The sequence below is a fragment of the Giraffa tippelskirchi genome, chromosome 2 (genome assembly GCF_054371585.1).
Source record: "Giraffa tippelskirchi isolate mGirTip1 chromosome 2, T2T-mGirTip1v1.2.pri, whole genome shotgun sequence".
Taxonomy (NCBI): domain Eukaryota; kingdom Metazoa; phylum Chordata; class Mammalia; order Artiodactyla; family Giraffidae; genus Giraffa; species Giraffa tippelskirchi.
Window position 1 is genome coordinate 143,978,440 of NC_137276.1, and position 24,759 is coordinate 144,003,198.

Genomic DNA, 24,759 nt, shown 5'->3' on the forward strand with positions numbered 1-24,759 from the left:
GTGATCTTCAAGGCACAGTGAGGAATTAAAATGTGAAACCCTCATTCAAAAATTAAAGATAAAAAGAAATGGAGTTCTAAAAAATGGATTAAGGTCTAGTAGACTTCTTCTCTACAACATGACCTTGTAGATAGTTTGTATTACTTATTAATTAAATAAGAATATATGCTATGGATGCCAGACTGATGGATATTCTTTGGTATTTTGTTATTAAATATTTATTCACTGGAATTTTATTGTTGTTCTAATATAATATTGAGAGTTTTGGGTTACTCATGAAAAACAAATTATTAGAGGAAAGCACAGGATTTTTCTGTAGCTCTCTGAGTTTTTTAAAAGTATGAGTTAACCAGATTAATCCTGCCACTTAAATTTGTTAGTATGAAAACCAACCCCATTAAACCCCATTTAAGAGTTGAGATGGCATTTTGGCTGATCTTAATTATTAATTGGACCTGCTAGTAAATACTACTTTTAGAACCACATAACCTTAAAAATAAACGTCTGTTTTTACATAAACTTGAAGGACATGCTTTATCTGCATCATTTTTTCAGATATAAGCTTCTCGTTGATTTTTGCCACTGATTTACGCATTGCTTTTAAAGTACTTAAACCTGCATTTTCCTTTTTTTTGGAAATTATAAGAGTTATTTCTTGAGTTAGGACAGCTAGACATCAGTTCTGGTTCTGCTACTTACTAGCAGTCACCATGGCCACGTAATTTAGCTTCTGAAAATTTCAGTTTTCCATATGGAACTGCCCTGGAAATCCATAGATGTCAGTTCAATTGCTCAGTCGTGTCTGACTCTGAGACCCCATGGACTTCAGCACACCAGGCTTCCCTGGCCATCAAAAACTCTGGAGTTTACTCAAACTCATGTCCGTTGAGTCAGTGATGCCATCCAACCATCTCATCCTCTGTCGTCCACTTCTCCTCCCACCTTCAATCTTTCCCAGCATCAGGGTCTTTTCCAATGAGTCAGTTTTTCGCATCAGGTGGCCAAAGTATTGGAGTTTCAGCTTCAGCATCAGTCCTTCCAATGAATATTCAGGACTGATTTCTTTTAGGATGGATTGGTTGGATCTCCTTGTAGTTCAAGGGAGTCTCAAGAGTCTTCTCCAACAACACAGTTCAAAAGGATCAATTCTTCAGTGCTCAGCTTTCTTTATAGTCCAACTCTCACATCCATACATGACCACTGGAAAAAACATAGCCTTGACTAGATGGACCTTTGTTGGCAAAGTAATATCTCTGCTTTTTAATATGCCATCTAGGTTGATAATAACTTTTCTTCCAAGGAGTAAGCATCTTTTAATTTGATGGCTACAGTCACTCTCTGAAGTCATTTTGGAGCCCAAGAAAATAAAGTCTGTCACTGTTTCCCCATCTATTTGCCATCAAGTGATGGGACTAGATGCCATAATCTTAGTTTTCTGAATGTTGAGCTTTAAGCCAACTTTTTCACTCTCCTCTTTCACTTTCATCAAGAAGCTCTTTAGTTCTTCTTCGCTTTCTGCCATAAGGGTGGTGTCATCTGCATATCTGAGGTTCTTGATATTTCTCCCAGCAATCTTGATTCCAGCTAGTGCTTCATCCAGTCCAGTGTTTCTCATGATGTACTCTGCATATAAGTTAAATTAGCATGGTGACAATATTACAGCCTTGACGTACTCCTTTTCCTATTTGAACCAGACTTTTGTTCCATGTCCAGTTCTAACTGTTGCTTCCTGACCTGCATATAGATTTCTTAGAAGGCAGGTCAGGTGGTCTGATATTCCCATCTCTTTAAGAATTTTCCACAGTTTGTGTTGATCCACACAGTCAATGTCTTTGGCCTAGTCAATAAAGCAGAAGTAGATGTTTTTTCTGGAACTCTCTTGCCCTGTCGATGATCCAACAGATGATGGCAATTTGATCTCTGGTTCCTCTGGCTTTTCTAAATCCAGCTTGAACATCTGGAAGTTCATGGTTCATGTACTGTTGAAGCCTGGCTTGGAAAATTTTAAGCATTACTTTACTAGCATGTGAGATGAGTGTAATTGTACATACATGAGAAGGTGGTTGTAAGATGAGTTAAGATATTATACACATACTCTCTTGACATATATAAATGATATTGCTATTGTTGATCATAGCATCATGCCTAATGATTTTGTAAGACTCCAGAAGCATGGTTGTAAATTTTTTGCTTTTGGTTTAATGTGATATTTTAATTTTGTAAGTATTCTAAGTACAGGGTATTTTCTTTTTTATTTTTTTTATTGCTTTCTGCATTCCGTCCATGATGTATCCTTTGTCATGTTCTGTACTGCCAGTTTGGAAATATGCCAGAGTATATCATTAAATAGATTCAACCAGACTTTGATGATAGCTCTTTTGTTGGATGGGACTATTCCAGTGATTTGTTACATGTTGTATAGGAATAGACATCTGGAGACACATATTTGTTAACTTACTGATAGAGCCTGCAGTTTCAGGTGGTTGTTTACACTATCTAACATCATTTCCAATTCTCTGGTTGAGAATATTTTAAAATGTTTCCTTGATATAAGTGAGTTCTACACATTTTATTCCCTATGTTCAACTTTTTACAATCTGGTTGGGTTTCACTTAATAGAAATATTCCGATAAACCTACTTTGACAATTTTTAACTCTGCATAGATTTCATACTCTATTTTTGTATTTATTATGTGACTAATAGGCACAGTTATATAAATTATTGAAATTAATTTCTAATTCCCACACTATTATTTCTCCTTTTCTCTTTAAAAAAGAGAAGAATCATAGGATAAAAAAATGCAAAATTATACAATTTTATTGTTAATTTTCTATATTTATGAATCAATACATGAAAATAAATTGCTGATTTGCAAGAGGATTTTCTGTTAAAATCTTTAATGATAAAATAAATTATGATAAAACATACATATATGTGTGTGTATATATGTATATATATTTGCTTGGGAAAGAGATGATAGCTGCATTTATCATTTCTTATTTGTCACTTTAATAGTAAATAATTTATAGTTGGTGACTTCATAACTACTACTGTTCTATAAATTCTGAGAAAGTTATTGAATATTCATATGGAAATCCATATATAGACATATTCATTGTAATATTTACAATATAGATAAATTGGAAATAAAAACTAAGAGGCCACAATGGGGGAATGATTAAATTATGTAACAGTTATATACCTTAATGTGATATTGCCATTAAAATGTATGTTCAGAGACTTCCCTAGTAGTTCAGTGGCTAAGATACCAAGCAACCAATGCAGAGGACTCAGGTTCCATCCCTGGTCAGGGAACTAACACTCACATGCTGCAACTAAGACCTGGCATAGCTAAATAAATATATATATATATAAATTTTTTTAGGTATATATTCATTGGTGCATATTTAGAATATAGTATAAGGCTATAAAAATATTACATTTTTATATTCAGGATGATTCAACCAGGGAAAAATATACGGCATATGAGAGACTAGATGGAAATAAAACAAAATGCTACTGTGGCTACCATCAGTTCTAATACAGATAATTTTATGCTTTTTACTATATTTTCCCTTGTTTTCTCTGTTTCTATAATGAATATGTAAGTGTAAAATAGAACAATTATCATTAGGTAAAATGCAATATACAGTCAGAATAGTTTATTTTTTCTCTTAAATGTTATAATACTTTTACCTTTTCAAATATTTAAAATTCTTACAATACCTCAGAATTATAATTAAGTTAGGGACTTTTATTCTGTTTTTCTATTACACTGCCTTATTATGTCAAAAACATGTCATAGAGAAGCAGTGCATACTGAAACCAAAAGAACTGACCATTTGAGACTACAGTACATAGTATTGAGTAACTAAGCAAGTCACCATGATTCTCCTTTTAGAGTCACACACAGCTACTGGAATAGTTTTCCATTGCCTTTTAAATACAGTTGTGTATATAGTACATTGTGCTTTAATCATCTTAAAATCTATATTTAGAAATGCTAGAGTACCAGTATCTCATATTGGGGAAATGAAAATTACATATTTGCTCATTTGATCATTAATTTATCTATGAAACATGTATTGAAAACCCATGGCTCTTGCTACTGTGTTGCCAGCTGGAATAGTAGAGTTCCTTTCTTCTGAAAACGTTGGACTTTGATCTTGATGATCTATCAAAATATCGCTTATTGTTCTGTTTTCCTCCTAGTCCATATATAGTTTACTAAGAGTGGATATTACTGTCATAGTCATATATAAATCATAAAGAGTGAAAGTCGCTCAGTCATGTCTTTGCAACCCCTTTGGAATTCTCCAGGCAATATTCTGGAGTAGGTAGCCTGTTCCCTTCTTCAGGGGACATTCTAACCCAGGAATAGAACCCAGGTCTCCCTCATTGCAGGAAGATTCTTTACGAGCTGAGCCACCAGGGAAGCTCAAGAATACTGGAGTGGATAGCCTATGCCTTCTCCAGGAGATCTTCCCAACTCAGAAATTGAGCTGGGGTATCCTGCATCGCAGATGGATTCTACTAGCTGAGCTACCAGCTGGTAAATCATGTAAGATGAAATGAAAAACCATTTTAGTTTAGGGATTATTTTTTGTAGTTAAATTTCTTCTTTAAAGGTGTTTTTAAAACAAGTTCCATGAGATCTTTAGAGACAATCCACTATTTTTTTTTTACCAATTTATTGAGAACAAGTTACATGTTTGGCACTGTTTTAGATGATGAATTGTGTGAAAAAAGTTACTTCACAGCTCAAGGAATTTTATAATTTAAGGGAAGAGTGCAGGTGTATCTTTTAGTGCAATTTATATATACTCTGTTTCTCTTTGGGTAATAACTTTTAAACAGATTTTGTATCTGCTTAAGAGAAAAAAAATTTTTTACTTCATGTACCAAAAGAAAAAACACAATGATTCTACACATAAGAATTTTTATGACCCAGATATATTTTGTGGAAAATTATTATATTTCAAGATGTTATATGCTAAATGAAATATGAAAGTTCAACATTTGGGCCTTGAGTAAGTAGAGACATGAAATTTATCATTTAAACATGACAAAATATAAAAAATCCATAATCTCCACTGTAGTGAATGCTCTGAGTCAGAGATAGCATCTACATTTTACGTCAAGTTGTTGTGAAATACTACTAAAATTGCCCAATGATGATTTGTTTGTGGGGGAAGGACATCTCCGATTAGCATCCTAACAGAAATACTGATCATATTCTTTGGTAACTACTATGTGGTGCTAATTAGGAATTTTTCAGCAAAAGAAACCAAGTCCAGTTTTTTGGTACTGTATCAAATAGAGCCATTTCACCCTGGCATCTTTTAAAAATATATCAGTGAGATTTTTCAAATAGTTTGAGAGAAACTAGAGTGACTTTATCTTAAGTCTTAACCTTTGCTTATTCACTATATTATATTTGGTTTTCTGACTTTCTGGACTGTTTACTCATCTCCTACATTAACTACAAATATAAATAGTTTGGCTCAGATGGTAAAGAATCTGCTTGCAATGCAGGAGATCTGGGTTCGATTCCTGAGTTGGAAGGATCCCCTGGGTAAGGAAATGGCAACCCCCTCCAATATTCTTTCCTGGAGATTCACATGGACAGAGGATCCTGGTGGGCTACAGTCCATAGGGTCACAAAGTTGGACACAACTGAGTGACTAAAACCCACAAACAACACTGGTTTATTTTTGTGTTCCCTGTTGTTCTATTTAGTATTTTTCTTCTTTAGTGCATTCAAGCTTCCTAGCTGCAAACACCTTGATCAATGAAAATTGCATCCAATGTTTTCAATGTTCTCATCATAGTTTTGTATATAGCAGCATGCAGGATATATTATAGTATCAGCAGATGTATTGAATTGGACTTCTGAAACTTTAGTCTGTGGATTTAAATTTTCTTTTTGACCCATCGAAGAAAAATGATAGTTATACCTTAATAACAGATGTTATTAATAACATGTTTTGGGGATAATTCCTCACTTTAGTTTTTGTGCCACTGGCCTTCCAGTCACATATACTTCTGATTTTCTAAGGGAAATTAATGTTTTTGTAATCTTGAGTATCTTTGAAACACTATTTAGAACATGAATTTTAGAAAGATTATGAAATGCAGTAAAATACCAGTAATCCCACAAACATATATTACACAAAAAAATACTATAAAATACAGGCACATTTTCATATACTAATTTATTTGAGCTTCAAATTATTAACTAATCCATGTAGCAAATGTTTTAAAAATATTTCTTACTACAAGCTAACCAGTGTTTAATAGGTCACCTCATCTTTCAGCCAGTGTTAGTACCCATTACCATGGTTAATTTACCATATGCATTACCATCAAAACAAAATATTTTGGCTACCACATGTTAACACATCTTGATAGATGATAATTATATTTTTGCAGCATTTTCATCTTATTTAAAAAGCAATATTTGTGCAATTATATGAATATATAATTGCATTTTTATACCACCCTCAATATTTTATATAAGAACATGAAAATGGAAAAAGTATATCACTGACATAAGTAATAAAAATCAATTTTCTTGTACTTACTAAAATAGAGCAAAGATGAGAGTAATAAGCATGCCAATGATAACATATTTTTAGGCTCAATTAGACACTTACTGGACTTATATAAATGACAGGTATTTTTAACTATGATAAAAATTATAAAAATTAAAGACTATACATAAAATTCAGTTAATATATCAACAGAGATTGAACATATATATATATATATATATAATGTATATATGTATATATATATATTTGAAAATTTTGCAGATAGAAACCAAAATGGAGATCTAACTCCATTGTTCAAATTTTGCCCATTAACACTCTTGCACAATATTGGGAAGATACATACTGTGGCAATTAGCAGTTGAAAACTCAGTGATAATAATCTTAAAGTGAAGTAAAAGCTCTCAGCTGTGTCCAACTCTTTGGGACCCCATGGATTATACAGTCCTTGGATTTCTCCAGGCCAGAATATTGGAGTGGGCAGCCTTTCCCTTCTCCAGAGGATCTTCCCAACCCAGGAATCAAACCCAGATCTCCTGCATTATTGGCAAATTCTTTACTAGCTGAGCCACAAGGAAAGCCCAAAAAATATTGGAGTGGGTAGTCTATCCCTTCTCCAGTGGATCTTCCCGACCCAGGAATTGAACCGGTGTCTCCTGCATTGCAGGCAGATTCTTTACCAACTGAGATATCAGGGAAGCCCAGTGATCTTAAAAGCAGTACTTAACTCTATATTTTAAAAGTACATTTCTATTTTTTTTTTTACTTTTCTGCTTTCTGTTTTATTGTTGCAAGGTTCATAACCAGATATTACAGAAATCAGTTTTATGACATTTGTACAAATTCCAAGAAAACTCTTGGCTTTTGATTAATTAGTAAATAGGGCACACTGTCATATAAATGTGAAGAACTAAAATAATTACCTTTTCTTCTAGAAAAGAACATGCTTATTTAGTACTTTGGTAGGATTTAGTGTCTGGAAGAGAAAAATTGTCTACATCATTTTGCTTTTTATTTTAAGCTATGTTTTTTCAAATAGAAGTTTTTTTCTTTTTTTTTTTGTAGTTCTCAAACTTAAATTTCAGGTCATTGACAAATGAATATATATATTGAATACACAATCAGCTTTCTCATTGTCTCATCCAGTCTACTCACCACTCCATTCTACTCTTCCAACTTTTGAAGATAACAATTTTCTAAATGATTTGCTTCTTTCTATTTGCTTATGTTTCTTAACAGTGTCCTGTATTACTTGACATTTTAACTGCTCTATTCTTTAAATGAGTTTACAACATCTTAATCATCTATTATTATCTCCTTCTGTCTGTTAGTTTCATGTAATTTTATATTCTTGGCATCACATAGTACTGTAAGTACATGTGTGTGGATTCTTAACATTTGTTTAGTGTTTATTCAGAGTACCTACTGCTTTATTGCTGTTTCAACAATTAACCAAGTGATAGGAAATAATTGAGCCGAACTTTGTTTTTCTCATTCACTTTCACTAGTTTAATAATCTCATTTTTAGCCAGTGATACATTCCTTTCATATACTCACTCAATTTGTACCAGTGGATCTAACATTAGGTTCCAAACATACAAAAATTATCATCTTAATATTCAGATGTCATACTGGGAAGAGAAACATATACACACAAAATTAGATGTAGCAATGAATCATAAAGTATCTGCTTTATTTGTAACACATATCTTCAAATTGTATCTATGCTTGCCATCCTTTTGTATTCAGGCAGTTTATTTATGTGCTAGCAAGTATACATTATGAAATGCTATTCATCTGTAAATTGTTTTGAAAAGACAACATTGTATTTTGATGGTATAAAAGACAATTTTTATATAGCCCATTTCCATCAAGAACTAGTTTATTTGAATCTGCACATTTCATACTGAATGATTTTTATTCTTCACGGGTAAAATAATTATAAATATATCTTCTGTGGCCATAGAAAGTAACTCTTTCTTTCCTGATACTTGGAAAACACTTTTAAAAAAGCTTAGATTTTTGTGCATTTTAATGAATCATTTCTTGTCAGACAAATGCATAATTATTTGTTATTATATCAGTTATGATGTTAAAATAGCAACATGTGGATTTACTGAAAAGAAGAGAAATGCTTTGCATAAGCTTGACAAATAGTTCTATGAATCTTGGAGCAGTCTTACAAGATGACATATTTAAGACCCTAGACCTTTGGTAGCTTTGCACTTAAATCAAGCATTGTCAGAGAAGATACTGGAACTTAATTCTAGTAAACAAATAATGCCCACTGCCCCCCCCCCCCCCCGCCCAGTGCCAAAGATGGCCCCATACTAATCCCTGTAATCTTTGAGTAGGTTATCTGACATGAAAAGTGGGAAGTTGTGGATGTAGTTAAGGATTTAAAGATGAGGAGATTACACTGGATGAGTTGGTTGGACCCAACAGAATCTCAGGTTCTTAGATGGAAGAAGGCAATGAGTCAGAGAAGTAAATGTGATGATGGAAACAGCAGCAGCAGAGAGAGAGGGAGAGAATATGAATGACTGAATTAATTTGAAGATGATACACTGCTGACTTTGAAAATGGGTTAAGCAGTCATGAGCCAAAGAATGTAATAGCTTCTAGAAGCTAGAAGAGTCAAGGAAATTTATTTTTCTCATAAAGACACCAGAAGAAACACAACCCTATCAGCACCTTGACTTTGGTTTCAGCCCAGTAAAACCAATTTTGGACTTTAACCTTCAGAACTGTAAGATAATAAAGCTATGTCATTTTAAACTACTAAGCTTGTGATGACTTGCTACAGCAGTAATAGGAACCTAATACAACAATTAGTCATAATTAGGAAGATGACCTGTAGAAAAGAAAAGCCAGCCAAAGTATAATTACAATGTAGATAAAGTTCATTCCTGGATATCTCTCTCCTTCTTTTGGATGTTCTCCTATAGAAATGAGCCATTTCCCTGGACTCTTCCCTCATGCCCCAGAACTAGTATCTTATCTAAGTCACTCTTCTTTTTCTGTCCTATCTTCCATTGTTTGTTTTTGTATACTTCCTTTCTGTTTTCCAACCACCTCCATTATCAGTTCTGGTCAGTCCCTCAGTCATGTCTAACTCTTTCCAACCCCATGGTCTGGAGCACACCAGGCTTCCCTGTCCATCACCAATTCCCAGAGCTTGCTCAAACTCATGTCCATCGAGTTGGTGATGCCATCCAACCATCTCATCCTCTGTTGCCCACCACCCACCCCTGCCTTCTCCTCCTGCCTTCAATCTTTCCCAGCATCAGGGTCTTTTCCAGTGAGTCAGTTTTTTGCCATCAGATGGCCAAAGTATTGGAGTTTCAGCTTCAGCATCAGTCCTCCCAATGAATATTTAGGATTGATTTCCTTTAGGATTGACTGATTTGATCTCCTTGCCATCCAAGGGACTCTCAAGAGTGTTCTCCAGCACCACAATTCAAAAGCATCAGTTCTTTGGTGATCAGCTTTCTTTATGGTCCAACTCTCACACCCATACATGACTACTGGAAAAAAACATAACTTTGACTAGATGGACCTTTTCTTCCAAGGAGCAAGCGTATTTAAATTTCATGGGTGCAGTCACCATCTGCAATGATTTTGAAGCCCAAGAAAATAGAATCCATCACTTTATCTTTCCTCATATACCCCCATCACCACAACTTTGTGTTTGATCTCTGTATCTACAACCCATAAAATAGCTGTTTAAGCTCTGTTTTCACGAGAATTTCACTGTTGCTGGTGGTCTCTTTGTCCTTATCCTCTAACCTAATAGTAAGACATTTCAAAACTATTAATAGAGAAAATTTTAATTCCAAACTGCATATAGAGAGGATTTGATTTCAAACCTACTGATGGAAAGGGTCTTCAGAGTAAGCAAGCCTTTTTTGGCCCTACTTCTATCACTCTTGTAGTTTAATTTAAGAACTAATTAAAGAAAGACGGGAAAAATAGTGGTAGGTGATTTAAATCAATTTATAAAAAACTTTAAAGGAAGGAATAATTAAAATAAATGTAAAAATTTTTGGTACAGGCCATAAAATACAAAATATAGAAGGAACATTTGCTATATGATGTGCTTTGACTTTTTTATTTCCAATAGCAACAAAAGAGTGATAGAGGCTATCTTGATCATGTTCTAAATAATTTAAACTACTAATTTAAAATTTAAAGCATTTAATTAATGCTTAGAACTCTGTCTTCATTTATCACAAGAGGAGACTGAAGCTGAACGAAGTGAGTTGATTTTTCCCAAGGTAATACAAGTGGCAGAGTTGACAAAGTGTGTGTGTGTGTATATTCTAGGTACTCACAAAATACCCTGTAATCAATAACATCATTTACAAATGCTCTAAGGTATCCTCAGCTATTAGACTCTCAGTTTATTTTAAAAAATACCTCTTGCACTGTTTGCAGCGTAACGAGGTGATTAGACCATGGAGTCTGTAACCATGTGTATTCACTGCCCAGCTCTCACTGCTCAGATTCAAAACATTGCTCCCCAGTCAAGTCATTTAATGTACAGTGACTCAGTTGCTTGGGATAATATAGTTGTTAGGGAAGTCAATCTATGTAAAATATTCTGGAACATTGTTTGACACAAGTTAAGCTCTGTATCATTGTGCTGTGTGCATGTTTAGTCACTCAGTCATGTCTGACTCTTTGCAACTCCATGGACTGTATCCTACCAGGCTCCTCTGTCCATGGGGAGTGGGTTGCCATGCTCTCCTCCAGGGGACTATATCATTGTAAGTTGTTATAATTATTTTAATTGAAATAACATTATCTAATATACATGTATGTTTTAATGGGAAAAATATTTATACACATACTTCTAGAAATACTTCTTTCATTTGTCCCAAATATACACTTTGGTCCTTGTTATCTTTAGTTACTGTTAAATAATCTTAGATAAACTAACATGTTCGATTATGTATTTATGTGGAACAAAACTGAGATTGATTCAAAGTAGAACTTGTCAAGTTAGGCTATTTCAGAGTTGAGTTTTTCTTCTCTCAAGTTAATGAAGCAATACATACAGAAAATGAACATGTTAATGCTGAAGTGAGCAATGCTTTACATCAGTGATTCTCAAAGTTGACATCAGAATGATCTAGAAGGCTTCTTAGAACAGAGTGCTGGTCTGCATCTCCGTAGCATCAGATTCATTCCTAAAAGTTCCATCCAGTAGTGCTGTTGGCCCAGGGGTCTACTTTGAGAATCACTGCCTTAAATCCTTAAGCCATAACAGAACCAATTCTGTGGAAAACACTAAATTTTTAAAATAATCTTTTATTGGCTTCCATTTTAAATAACTCTAAGTGAGACTAGTTAATCCTATATTATGTCAGAAGATTTAGATTTGGATACGTATCTATCAGAATATCTATTGAAATATCAATATTTCTATAGGAGGTTTCCTATTGTGAGATAAATCACTACTTTCAAATGCTACTTGGTTAATTATTAAAAATATATAACTCTTTATTTTCATAGGCACTGTTCACTAATGTTCACCACACCATTTCCTTGTCTCAAAATGACTAACTTCTCTGATGTGCTGGACAAGTTCACTCTTTAAGAGTTACTTTTAGTTATTGAGTTATTTTTAGTATTACTTTTTTTTCTAGGGTGACTTCTCTGGTACACAAGAAGTTATTTTCCATTTCTGACTTGTAACTCATAAAATATACTCTCATTTATGGATTGACCAACTTGTAGTTTAAATGGTTAATTTGTAAATTTTTTCCCTTTTACAAAGTGTGAACTCTTATTTGTCTTAATAATTCCAGCAATTAGCTCAGTGTCAGGAATAAGACAGACCGTAAATAAATGTTAAGTTAATAACTAAGTAAATGATACCTAGTGAGTTGGGGTAACTTCTGACTTCTGTTAAATATAGATAGATTAAAAACTCCCTCCCTCCTTCTCCTACTCTACCTCCCTACACACACACACACAGACACACAGACACACAGAGGCATGTATGCTTACAGTGAGGGATGGGGTATGATGACTACCAGAGCTCTCTTTATCAAAACCAAGATCATTATTAAATACTATTTACTCAGCATCTCACATTAAAGGGGTCCTCATGAAAGAACAAGTAGCCTAAAATAGTTCATTGGTCCTTAGAAATTTAAAATGCTTGCATATTTCCTTCTTTTGTAACATGAATATCTATGAAGTGCTCCTGGTTGTCTGGAAACCTTTAGATACTTGTAAAACTTTATAGCTATTTGTATGTTTATCCAGATATGTGTTATTCCCAGAGATAACTAAGTTCCAAGTATTTTGACTGAATTGTTGGCATTTTAAAGGATAGCAATTACATTTTTATATTTATCATAGTTTACTTTGTTGAATTTAGGCTACTTTATCAGCTACTTTGGCATGACTTTATACTGGTTCAGAATTTCAAACAACATATTTTAGATTAGGCTGAGCCTTGAAAAAACCATTTCTACCAGTCAGAAGGGTGACACGGTATGGGTGTGTATAGATTTTTGTTTGCATTCAAGCACCTTCACTGACAGCATTAACTCAGATTTTAAGCATGTTTCAGTTTCTGCAGTTATGTTGATTGTTCAGATCAGCTTTTTGAGGTTCATTTAGCAGGCCATAAGGTGTTTATTTCCTGATGGGGGAACTTGGAAAAGGTAGTTATAACCAACAAAATGAAAATATTCAGCCTGTAGTTAACATGTGCTGAGTATATTAGAATACATTGAATTAAATAATTGAATTTTGGTAAATTGTTATTCTCTGAGTATGTATCTTTGTCAGTTTGGACTGTATAACAAAATATCACAGACTAGGTGGCTTAAACAAATGACATTTATTCTCACTGTTCTGAAGGTGGGAAAGATCAAGGTTGTGGCAGATTCAGTTCTTGGTGAGTCCCCTTCCTGACTTGCAAACAGCTGCCTTCTGGCTGTACCTTCACATGGCAGAGAGATGAAGTTTTGGTATCTCTTCCTTTTCTTGTAAGAACACTGATTCCATCATGGGACTTCACATTTATAACCTTATCTAAGACTAGTTATTTCTCTAAGCCCCCACCTCCTAATATATCACATTAAAGGTACTCCTTCTGGGTAACTTCCTAAAGGTCAGTTCACAGGCAGCATATCTGTTACTATTTTATTGGCAATAAGTAGGAAGGAGATAGAAAATTTAAATTTATACTATTAATTCAGGAAATGAGAAAGAGGACTTATGCCATTTTTTCCAGTTACCATCATCATTTATGAATTATAAAAGAAAAATTAACAATATTATTGTCTAGAATGTATTAGGTGGCTGGCACTTCTATAAATCCTTTAATCCTTATAATGAGTCTCTTAGGTAGATGCTTTTTATCTTTTTAATCTTCATTTCATTTTAAAGATAAGAAATGTGAGATGTAAAGAGGCTAAACAGTTTGCCCAAAGTCAAATAGACAGTAAGAGAATGAACTGAAAATCAGAGCTCAGGTCCTTGAACTCTAAAGCTCTATGAAACACCATGTTATATAGATGCCTGTAAATGAAGTCCCCGACAAAGTGAAAATTCCTGCTCTTTCACACCTCCTGTGAAATTTGGAAACAACTATGTTCTTTAAGACCTTTGTCTATTATCATATTAGTGGGCAGTTGCAGGGTATGGCACTGGACCAAGATATGGCTCTGTGTAAGGTAGATCCACTGATCCTAGGTTTCTCATATGGCATAGGAAATAATAGCAATAATAATAATTTTTTTTTTAAAAAGAAAAGAAAAAGGAAAAAGAAACTTTTTATATTTGAAAACAGCTCATTTCACACTACTTGAATTTTCTATTTCCCAGGTTTTTTACTTTGATAAAGTTTGGAGTCCTGTTATTTCTTACCTTGTAAAAAGAGTATGAGGCCTTTTCATTATAGATGTTCAGTTCAGTTCAGTTGCTCAGTCGTGTCTGACTCTTTGCGACCCCATGAACCGCAGCACGCCAGGCCTCCCTGTCCATCACCAACTCCCGGAGTCCACCCAAACCCATGTCCATTGAGTCGATGATGCCACCCAGACATCTCATCCTCTTTGTCCCCTTCTCCTCCTGCCCTCAATCTTTCCCTGCATCAGGGTCTTTTCAAATGAGTCAGCTCTTCACATCAGGTGGCCAAAGTATTGGAGTTTCAGCTTCAGGATCAGTCCTTCCAATGAACACCCCGGACTGATCTCCTTTAGGATGGACTGGTTGGATCTCCTTGAAATCCAAGGGACTTTCAAGAGTCTTCTCCAACACCATAGTTCACCATGCTGGGAAAGATTGATGGCTGGAGGAGAAGGGGACAACAGAGGATGAGATGGTTGGATGGCATCACCAACTCAATGGACATGAGTTTAAGTAAGCTCTGGGAGTTGGTGATGGACAGGGAAGCCTGATGTGCTTCAGTCCATGTGGTTGCAAAAAGTCAGACACGACTGAGCAACTGAACTGAATGAGGCCCAGCATATTCCCAATACTTACATATATATATATATATATTGAAAGAAGCTGTGTTTGAAAATGCTATCTTTGGTCATCAAGTGGACATCTTTTTCCCATCCTCAAAATGAAAATATATGTTTTCTATCCTTTTTCAAGCTCTTCAGATTTATGCCTTTAAGCTCTGTTGATCTCATATCTTGTCTGTCCCAGTGTTCTGCTCTTACCATTCCTAAGAAGGCAAAGTGTCCTGTGCTGATTGTTGCCAGTCTCTACTTGTTCTTAGGAAGTTCCTTTAACCCTATTTGCCTGGGTACCCTATTTCTTAAATATCATATATATGACTGAATATAGTCAGAATATAGTTTAAATGGGAATGATTTTAATTCTGTGAGATTCAGTCTGCTTTAGATGCTCAGAATTCCTTTTCCCTTTAACATTAAGCAAGGCTTAAGGTGCTGATTCCAGCTTGTGTTTCTTCCAGCCCAGCGTTTCTCATGATGTACTCTGCAGAGAAGTTAAATAAGCATGGTGACAAAATACAGCCTTGATGTACTCCTTTTCCTATTTGGAACCAGTCTGTTGTTCCATGTCCAGTTCTAACTGTTGCTTCCTGACCTGCATACAGGTTTCTCAAGAGACAGCTCAGATGGTCTGGTATTCCCATCTCTTTCAGAATTTTCCACAGTTTATTGGGATCCACACAGTCAAATGCTTCAGCATAGTCAATAAAGCAGAAATAGATGTTTTTCTGGAACTCTCTTGCTTTTTCGATGATCCAGCAGATATTGGCAATTTGATCTCTGGTTCCTCTGCCTTTTCTAAAACCAGCTTGCACATCTGGAAGTTCACGGTTCACGTATTGCTGAAGCCTGGCTTGGAGAATTTTGAGCATTATTTTACTAGCATGTGAGATGAGTGCAATTGTGCGGTAGTTCGAGCATTCTTTGGCATTGCCTTTCTTTGGGATTGGAACGAAGACTGACCTCTTCCAGTCCTGTGGCCACTGCTGAGTTTTCCAAATTTGCTGGCATATCGAGTGCAGCACTTTCACAGCATCACCTTTGAGGATTTGAAATAGCTCAACTGGAATTCCATCTCCTCCACTAGCTTTGTTCGTAGTGATGCTTTCTAAGGCCCACTTGACTTCACATTCCAGGATGTCTGGCTCTAGGTGAGTGATCACACCATCGTGATTATCTTATGGCAGAAAGTAAAGAAGTACTAAAGAGCCTCTTGATGAAAGTGAAAGAGGAGAGTGAAAAAGTTGGCTTAAAGCTCAACGTTCAGACAACTAAGATCATGGCATCTGGTCCCATCACTTCATGGGAAATAGATGGGGAAACAGTGGAAACAGTGTCAGACTTTATTTTTTGGGGCTCTTTTGGTGCTCCAAAATCACTGCTGATGATGATTGCAGCCATGAAATTAAAAGACGCTTACTCCTTGGAAGGAAGGTTATGGCCAACCTAGATAGCATATTTAAAAGCAGAGACATTACTTTGCCAACAAATGTCCGTCTAGTCAAGGCTATGGTTTTTCCAGTGGTCATGTATGAATGTGATAGTTGGACGGTGAAGAAAGCTGAGCGCCGCAGAATTGATGCTTTTGAACTGTGGTGTTGGAGAAGACTCTTGAGAGTCCCTTGGACTGCAAGGAGATCCAATCAATCCATCCTAAAAGAGATCAATCCTGGGTGTTCATTGGAAGGTCTGATGTTGAAGCTGAAACTCCAATACTTTGGCCACCTCATGGGAAGAGTTGACTCATTGGAAAAGACCCTAATGCTGGGTAGGATTGGGGGTGGAAGGAGAAGGGGATGACAGAGGATTAGATGGTTTGATGGCATAACCGACTCGGTGGACATGGGTTTGGGTGGATTCCGGGAGGTGGTGATGGACAGAGAGGCGTGGCGTGCTGCAATTCATGGGGTCACAAAGAGTCGGACACGACTGAGCGACTGAACTGAACTGAACTGAAGGTGCTGATTGAGCATCTAAGTCATTAAGAAAATGTGGAAGAGGGATGTTATAGATAAGTTAAATCCACAGATAGTGACCCAAATTCATTTTAACTGTTTACTTTCTGCTGTATCTTTTAGCAATATTATGACATTTTAGTACAATTGACTAAGTTCATTTGAATGAAGTTATTTTATTTAATCATCCCTTATCTCCTTCTGAGGAATAGTGAAATTTTACCACCAAAATAGAGCAACAACAGACAATTGCAGAATCCCATGTGCATGTATAGGTCCTTAAATTTTAAGTGAAGTTAATTATAGCTCCTTGGTCTTTGTGGTGCTTTATAGACTGTTGTAGAGAATGAATGCTTTGAGTTCTAACTTGAAGCCTACTGCAGGGTAGAATAGAGAAAATAGGATTTGGAACATGACTAATTCTGTTAAATGCTGATTGTCATTTACTAGTTTTATTGTCTTGGGCGAGTAACTGAACTTATGATTCAGCTTCTGAATTTATTTCTTACATAAAACAAAGATAACAACAACTGCATTGCTAGCCCTGTTCTAAGGATGTGATAAGATAATGCACAGTTAGGTACCTGCTACTTTGCTTGGCAAATAATTTCCTCAGAGTAAATAAAAGCTATTGCTATCATTTTAACTACAGTATGATCACTGTATATTTTGATTGCTGTTTGGGGCACTTGTTCCTTTTGTTTATGAGCATTTTAAGGCTGAGGGATAGGAAAATTCTTTGTTTTTTCTGGATTCTGGGGAGTGATGTTCCGTTTTTGAAGCATTCTTATTACTGGTCATGTGTCACCATGGGAAAGATTCTGATGCAGAAAATGAGAACCTATAGAACAACTGAAATACATTGAAGACCTACTAAATGGAGTCCTGGGGAGGCCACAGAAACTCTTATTCATTCCGGTAAATTGGGACACCCACTTGATGTTATCTACTGGAGTGGGGTGCCATTGCCTTCTCCAACAAAATCTGAAGATACACATAATCTAAATCTAGCAATCTATTCCTAGTTGTACACTCTAGAGAGATTTGTCCACACAAGGACAAAGAGATGTGTGCAAGAATGTTCTTAATGGTGTAGTTTATAATGGGAAAAAAAGGAAATGTAGATATCCCTTTCTATGTAAATAAATTGTAGTGTATTCATAGAGCAACAGTGAAAATGTATGAAGTAAATGTTTTGGTATTAGCATGAATGAATCTTACCAATATAAGATTGAAAGAAAAAACTATGTATAAGGATTCATGCAGTGTGATATATAATGTTTTATTATATTAAAGCAGTATTACATGTATTAAAATATGTATTATATATGTTTGACAACATAAATTCATGTATGGGACTAAATCAAACTCAAGGTAGTTTTCTTTGGGGAGGCTGGAGCGTGATCATGCAAAAGGAAATGTCAGTTTTCTTAAGCTATTATATGATTCTTTTAAGCCTTTCTTGTATGTAAAATATTTAGTCAAATAATGTGGGGCAGTATGTCAATTACAAATATAGAGCCCAAAATAAGCCCTTGTAACTTTCCAATTATTTATTATTTTCTTTATTTTACTATTTTCTTAACAATTATGCCTTGAAAAGTGTATTCTTTTTATTTTAAAACTTTATTCTATGTAATACTTATTGGATGAGATTTCAGTATCAAATTTTAGAAGTCATCTAGTTTTCACGCCTAGTAACTTATCTCAGGACTTCTTTCAACCCAATTATTAATCAACTGGAGGAGTCAGCCTGCAATATTGAATGACAGAACTTAGTAAGACATGAATTTAAATATTTGTCCATTTGAGTGATGTCTGACATATTGTTAATGTTGAAAAGATGAACTTAGAGAACTAAAATGATGAAAATTAATTGTAGTGTCAGTCTTCATAATTCAATAATCTTGCATATGACCACTCTATATTCTGAGAATGTTTTCTTCCTGGTGTGGCATTCCAGATGCAACCTTGAGCTTCTCATTGTACCCCAATGCTTCCAGACACCAATCTAGAACTAAGTGCAAGACCTTTGTCAGATGTCCCTACCTTTTCCTTCTAATTGTCTCTTGCTTTTCCTTTGACTTAAAAATGATCATTACTTGGATAATTTAAAAATAAAAAACATCCAGGTGCCCCCTTTGTTAAACTCTTTTCATAAACAACCAAGAGATTATGAAATATTGATGAACCATTATTTTAAAAAAGTCACAGAAATAAAGAAATTAATATGTAAAGTATTCAAGTCTTTATTACATGTAACTTGCTTTTCCTTTATTGCCTTGAAGTTTTAGAATCAAGTACAGAATGCTTTCTGGCCAAATATGTGGACTCTTTGGTTACCTCAAAGTCAAAGTCCTTGAACTATTTATTTCTGAAAAGCTGGTAATCATTCCATCTCTCTACCAGCACAAGCAATTTCAAAGTAATTTTTAATTACTGTCCTGACTGTCCTGACTGCCTTTTTCCTTGGAGTCAGAGCCCTTCTGCAATAGAAGAACAGTAAGAGAAAATTCCCCTATGTAGGGAAAGCAAAAACAATACAATAATAAAACAAATATCATCTTAACAACTGGTTAGTCTATTATTTTATGGCTTTTCATTTTATAATACATAAAGTTTAAATTCACACTGATTGGTAGCATCTAAGAGCTGGTATTTCTGGTGTCACCCTAACTGCTGTAGTTGGAAGGCTTTAATGACTGAATTACCTTTCATCTAGGAGATGTCTTTCTACATTTCACTGATAGCTGTTCATTCGTGTGTGCATAAGTTCATTCATTTATTCACTCCATAAACAATTTTAAACATCAATTGTGTCTCTGGTAATTGTTGTCCTAATGAAATGAGCACAGATTGGAATTTACACGGGTATAGGAAATTTAATAACAGTAGCAAGTGCTATAACGGAATCACTGATACAATGGTGTGAAGATTCAAGTTTATTATTGCCTATCTTTGTTTAAGGACTTTCAGTTCAATTCAGTCACTCAGTCATGTCTGAATTTTTGCGACCCCAAGAATCACAGCACGCCAGGCCTCCCTGTCCATCACCAACTCCCGAAGTCTACTCAAACACATGTCCATTGAGTTGGTGATGCCATACAGCCATGTCGTCCTCTGTCATCCCCTTCTCCTCCTGCCCCCAATCCTTCCCAACATCAGGGTCTTTTCCAATGAGTCAACTCTTCACATGAGGTGGCCAAAGTATTGGAGTTTCAGCTTCAACATCAGTCATTCCAATGAACATCCAGGACCGATCTCCTTTAGGATGGACTAGTTGGATCTCCTTGCAGCCCAAGGAACTCTCAAGAGTCTTCTCCAACACCACAGTTCAAAAGCATCAATTCTTCAGCACTCAGCTTTCTTCACCGTCCAACTCTAACATCCATACATGACCACTGGAAAAACCATAGCCTTGAGTAGACGGACATTTGTTGGCAAAGTAATGTCCCTGCTTTTTAATATGCTATCTAGGTTGGTCATAACTTTCCATCCAAGGAATAAGCATTTTTTAATTTCATGGCTGCAATCACCATCTGCAGTGATTTTGGAGCCCCCAAAAATAAAATCTGACACTATTTGCACTGTTTCTCCATGTATTTCCTGTGAAGTGATGGAACCAGACTTCATGATCTTAGTTTTCTGAATGCTGAGCTTTAAGCCAACTTTTTCACTCTCTTCTTTTACTTTCATCAAGAGGCTTTTTTAGTTCCCCTTCGTTTTCTGCCATAAGGGTGGTGTCATCTGCATATCTGAGGTTATTGATATTTCTCCCAGCAATCTTGATTCCAGCTTGTGCTTCTTCCAGCCCAGCGTTTCTCATGATGTACCCTGCATATAAGTTAAATAAGCAGGGTGACAATATACAGCCTTGACATACTCCTTTTCCTATTTGGAACCAGTCTGTTGTTCCATGTCCAGTTCAAACTGTTTCTTCCTGACCTGCATACAGGTTTCTCAAGAGGCAGGTCAGGTGGTTTGGTATTCCCATCTCTTGAAGAATTTTCCACAGTTTATTGTGATCCACACAATCAAAGACTTTGGCATAGCCAATAAAGCAGAAATAGATGTTTTTCTGGAACTCTCTTGCTTTTTCGATGATCCAATGGATGTTGGCAATTTGATCTCTGGTTCCTCTGCCTTTTCTAAAACCAGCTTGAACATCTGGATGTTCACGGTTCACGTATTGCTGAAGCCTGGCTTGGAGAATTTTGAGCATTACTTTACTAGCATGTGAGATGAGTGCAATTGTGTGGTAGTCTGAGCATTCTTTGGCATTACCTTTCTTTGGGATTCGAATGAAAACTGACCTTTTCCAGTCCTGTGGCCACTGCTGAGTTTTCCAAATTTGCTGGCATATTGCGTGCCGCACCTTGGCAGCATCATCTTTCAGGATTTGAAATAGCTCAACTGGAATTCCATCACCTCCACTAGCTTTGTTCATAGTGATGCTTTCTAAGGCCCACCTGACTTCACATTCCAGGATGTCTAGCTCTAGGTGAGTTTTCGCACCATTGTGATTATCTGGGTCACGAAGATCTTTTTTGTACAGTTCTTCAGTGTATTCTTGCCATCTCTTCTTAATATCTTCTGCTTCTGTTAGGTCCATACCATTTCTGTCCTTTATCAAGCCTATCTTTGCATGAAATATTCCTTTGGTATCTCTAATTTTCTTGAAGAGATCTCTAGTCTTTCCCATTTTGTTGTTTTCCTCTGTTCCTTTGCATTGATTGCTGAGGAAGGCTTTCTTGTCTCTCCTTGCTATTCTTTGGAACGCTGCATTCGGGTGGGAATATCTTTCCTTTTCTCCTTTGCTTTTTGCTTCTCTTCTTTTCCCAGCTATTTGTAAGTCCTCCTGATACAGCCATTTAGCTTTTCTGCATTTCTTTTCCATGGGGATGGTCTTGATCCCTGTCTCCTGTACAATGTCATGAACCTCTATCCATAGTTCATCAGGTACTCTGTCTATCAGATCTAGTCCCTTAAATCTATTTCTCACTTCCACTCTATAATCATAAGGAATTTGATTTAGATCATACCCGAATGGTCTAGTGGTTTTCTCCACTTTCTTCAATTTCAGTCTGAATTTGGCAATAAGGAGTTCGTGATCTGAGCCACAGTCAGCTCCCGGTCTTGTTTTTGCTGATGGTATAGAGCTTTCCATCTTTGACTGCAGAGAATATAATCAGTCTGATTATGGTGCTGACCATCTGGTGATGTCCATGTGTAGAGTCTTCTCCTGTGTTGTTGGAAGAGGGCGTTTGCTATGACCAGTGCATTCTCTTGGCAAAACTCTATTAGCTTTTGCCCTGCTTCATTCTGTACTCCAAGGCCATATTTGCCTGTTACTCCAGGTGTTTCTTAACTTCCTACTTTTACATTCCAGTCCCCTATAATGAAAAGGACATCTTTTTTGGGTGTTAATTCTAAAAGGTTTTGTAGGTCTTCATAGAACCGTTCAACTGCAGCTTCTTCAGCGTTACTGGTGGGGCATAGGCTTGGGTTACCATGATATTGAATGGTTTGCCTTGGAAACGAACAGAGATCATTCTGTCGTTTTTGAGATTGCATCTAAGTACTGCATTTTGGACTCTTTTGTTGACCATGATGGCTACTCCATTTCTTCTAAGGGATTCCTGCCCACAGTAGTAGATATAACAGTCATCTGAGTTAAATTCACCCATTCCAGTCTATCTTAATTCGCTAATTCCTAGAATGTTGACGTTCACTCTTGCTATCTCCTGTTTGACCACTTCCAATTTGCCTTGATCATGGACCTAACATTCCACATTTCTATGCAATATTGCTCTTTACAGTATCGGATCTTGCTCCTATCACCAGTCACATCCACAGCTGGGTATTGTTTTTGCTTTGGCTCTATCCCTTTGTTCTTTCTGGAGTTATTTCTCCACTGATCTCCAGTAGCATTTTGGGCACCTACCGACCTGGGGAGTTCCTCTTTCAGATCCTATCATTTTGCCTTTTCATACTGTTCATGGGATTCTCAAGGCAAGAATTCTGAAGTGGTTCGCCATGGCCTTCTCCAGTGGACCACATTCTGTCAGACCTCTCCACCATGACCTGTCCATCTTGAGTGGCCCCACACGGCATAGCTTAGTTTCATTGAGTTAGACAAGGCTGTGGTCCATGTGATCAGTTTTTGGCTAGTTTTCTGTGATTATGGTTTCAGTGTGTCTGCCCTCTGGTGCCCTCTGTCAACCCCTACCATCTTACTTGGGTTTCTCTTAGCTTGGACATGGGGTATCTCTTCACGGCTGCTCCAGCAAAGCGCAGCCACTGCTCCTTACCTTGGACGTGGGGTATCTCCTCACGGCCACCCCTCCTGACCTTGAACGTGGAGTAGCTCCTCTTAGCCCACTCCTGTGGGCACACAGCCACCGCTCCTTGGACGTGGGGTTGCTCCTCTCTGCCGCCGCCCCTGACCTCTGACGTGAGCATTTACATTTTTATGTTGCTTTGAATTTTATGATGTTTTCTAGCAAAGATTTTACTCTTTAGATTTGGATCTATTTTTTAAACTTTTTCATTTTTCTCCCACAAATCTTTGATCAGGTCCAGAACATTGTAGAATAAAATTTGAATAAATCATTATGGTATTATATATGTTTAAAATACCTTAATTCTCTAAAGATTAAACTTTTATTCTAATTGAATTTAAGAAAAAACTAAACTGTTTTCATTTTTTTCAGCCAACTGTGAGTTATCCTAGTATGACTGTCGCGTGAGGACATATGAGAATGATATGATCAGTAGGATAAGTAGCCACTCAGGAAACATTGATTGCCTTCCAAATTAGGTACCAAGTACTGTTCTGGGACCTAAGGTGAATTGAGACTATTGAGATGAGTGAACATAGTTCTTGCCCATGAGGAGTAGATAAATAAATAAACATTACATTATTAGTGTGAAGTGTAAGCGCTTTAATTGCAGATGGTCACTTGCAGGACTAACTCATTGCTTCTCCATTTGTCTTTTAAATATTTTGAGTAGTTAACATTTATTTTGCCTGTGATCTGAGTATACAGTATTCTATGTTCTTCTTACCTACTGTGGGTTAATGCATTAAACTGAACTCCAATTCTAGGTCAGCAAGGATTAATTCTCCCTGGATCAAAAATTCTCTTTATTCTGTAATACATGTTGTTGCTCACTTATGAACTCTGTCATTCATTTTGTAGTCTCATAGGCAATTTTTACCTGTAATACCTGATTGCAATAATGCAACTGATTATGGATCTACCACAAAGAAATGAAGGGAAAATATTAAGCATGAAATTAAAATGCAAATTTTATAGCAGTTCTAGGAATGTTCATGTAGTTGAAGCAACAATCAGTGAATATAATCAAGTAATTAGGGAATGATAGGAGTCTTTTGCTCTATGGAAGTCATCATGAATTCATTGCAGCTCAGAATTCAATCAGTAAATGTATGAGTGGTGACCTAAGACATTCTGGCCATCGGGATGCTGTGATTGGGGAATTTTTGAAAGAATACAGGGACAATTGTCAAAGATGATGCCAGGGATTCATCTCTACAATAATAACCCCAGAGGGCATGCCCTGAATCAAACCATATACGTGTAATGGATGAAGTCTCTCTGGGTGCAGAGAAAAGAGAGTTCTAATGCCAGTGAAGGAGTAAGAAATGCTTCACTAAGCAGTAAGTTCTGGATGAGACCCAAAATGTAGCTATGGTCTGTGTGTTTAGATTTTACTTTACAGTAAGCTTTACTTTGAGG

The 24,759-nt window shown here is 36.2% G+C and overlaps 1 protein-coding gene across 3 annotated transcripts in view; it reads left to right on the forward strand.

Moving 5' to 3' along the window:
* The window catches only part of NAALADL2 (N-acetylated alpha-linked acidic dipeptidase like 2), a 1,599,429-nt gene that overhangs the window by 830,519 nt on the left and 744,151 nt on the right, over positions 1-24,759 (forward strand). Inside the window, exon 1 of one of the 3 annotated variants that reach the window (XM_081570966.1) lies at positions 17,807-17,914. The exons of the other annotated variants lie outside the window; for them this stretch is intronic. Within the exon in view, the coding sequence (XP_081427092.1) occupies positions 17,874-17,914 (41 nt within the window). The 5' untranslated portion in view covers positions 17,807-17,873. Of the gene's footprint in view, positions 1-17,806; positions 17,915-24,759 lie in introns of those variants that run through there. 3 annotated transcript variants of the gene reach the window in all.